Consider the following 1,656-nt stretch of genomic DNA (forward strand, 5'->3'; position numbering starts at 1 on the left):
GCACTAATACGACAAAAACTGTAGATTCGTAGTTACACGGTCCATCTATGCTAACTTTATGCTGAGTTTATATATATATGAACTGAATATCTTTAAATAAAACTTGAATTCATAAAATCTGTTGAACTCAGGATGTAATATCTACTCAGATTAATTCATTTCTCTAGAGTTCATTAACTAGAACCCAGAGGGTACCATGTGACCCAGCAGCACTCAGCCTGTCACTAGAACTGATCAGTTTTCCACACAGGCTCTGAACACCTTCAGGTTCTTTATAAATCTGCTGCAGGCTGCAGTGGGAGAGGATCATCGGCTGTTTGTGAGTAAATACCTGTGCTTTGTTTCAGATGTAAAAGCTTCATGATGCAGCAGATATTTGGAACTGATTGATATTATATTTTTTTTATTTGTTTAAACTAATTTATAAATAACCATTTTTCTTAAAGATCGTAAGCTTTAAACTAAAACTTCCTGTATGCATAAATACTGGTAAAATGAGGCACATATTTTGTGTTAGAGGATTTATTTGTCTTTTTAATAAATTTCTTATTRTTAAAACAGACTCCAACATGATCATGAGACACTGAACAAGGTATGTTTATGTTTGTTTGTGAAAWTTTTCATTTTAAATGTACTGATATTGACTGTTTGAAATACAGTCAAATGACTGAATGAACTGGAAAACATTCTTAAAAATAAATGTCTGATTTTTCCATTCTGATMATTTATTATCATGTTGTTCATCAGTTTTCTGTTGACTTAAAAGCATAACTTCAAGCATTTATTGAGTTTTGTGCATCTAAATGCAGATTTTTCTTCCAAGAATTATAATTGATGTCTTTATTCGTGTATTTATTTATTTTTGCAGAATACAGACCAAGCTCCAAAAAATAAAAGTGATATTTTCTCCGTGCAAACCTTTACTGAGCTTATGATAGACCTGAATTAGACCTGCTTTCATTAAACGTTTTATTGATTTGGTCTGTGTCTCTCCTCAGGCAGCAGGGAGGAGATGCTGAACTTCAGCTCCTCCGGGCTCCTGGACCCCCTCATGAGTAACAGCAGCTCTGTGCAGACAGGGGGCGCTGCAGATCCCCCTAAAGACAGCTTCTCTAACGCCCTGACCAAAAACATTGTGGCCATGTTGGTGTGGCTGGCCCTCAGCATCATCAACAGCAGCATGCTGCACACCTTTCTGCAACACAGGTACACGTTCACTGCAGGTACAGGTAAATAATATTAACAACAAATGATCATTATGGATACAAATAKTGTAAAACATGCAATTAAAGTTTAGATCCAATCTGCAAACGTGACTCTTAATTTTGCTTTAAGATTGAAAAAACATGTTTTTCTTTATAAATAATGGTAACACTTTATTTGAAGGGGTGTGCATAAAACTGTCAGAAATATAACATAACACCTGTCATCAGCTGAAATAACTCCTCGTGAAAGTTTATGACTGTTGTCATTAAATGTCATTTGGTAAATTATGACACTTTTAATGCAAAGTTGACATTGTTTAAAATGTCTTTCTTATGACAACTTGACATTAATGAAGAAATCATAACCTGTTATAAAATCTATTAAATATCAACTTTAACATTTTATTACACTGTCATTTGTTGTTAGTCTTAACTTTGGCTGTCATGAGAC

The 1,656-nt window shown here is 34.1% G+C and overlaps 1 protein-coding gene across 2 annotated transcripts in view; it reads left to right on the forward strand.

Moving 5' to 3' along the window:
• Positions 1–264: 264 nt before the first annotated feature.
• Positions 265–1,656, forward strand: part of LOC106525025 (olfactory receptor 51I1-like) — a 6,606-nt gene continuing 5,214 nt past the window's right edge. Inside the window, exons 1-2 of one of the 2 annotated variants that reach the window (XM_014019123.1) lie at positions 265–592; positions 999–1,206. In XM_014019123.1, coding sequence (XP_013874577.1) covers positions 1,013–1,206 — 194 coding nt within the window. In that variant the 5' untranslated portion in view covers positions 265–592; positions 999–1,012. Of the gene's footprint in view, positions 593–940; positions 1,207–1,656 lie in introns of those variants that run through there. The other variant, XM_014019124.1, reaches the window with a different exon arrangement.

The sequence above is a fragment of the Austrofundulus limnaeus genome, unplaced genomic scaffold (genome assembly GCF_001266775.1).
Source record: "Austrofundulus limnaeus strain Quisiro unplaced genomic scaffold, Austrofundulus_limnaeus-1.0 Scaffold210, whole genome shotgun sequence".
NCBI lineage: Eukaryota > Metazoa > Chordata > Actinopteri > Cyprinodontiformes > Rivulidae > Austrofundulus > Austrofundulus limnaeus.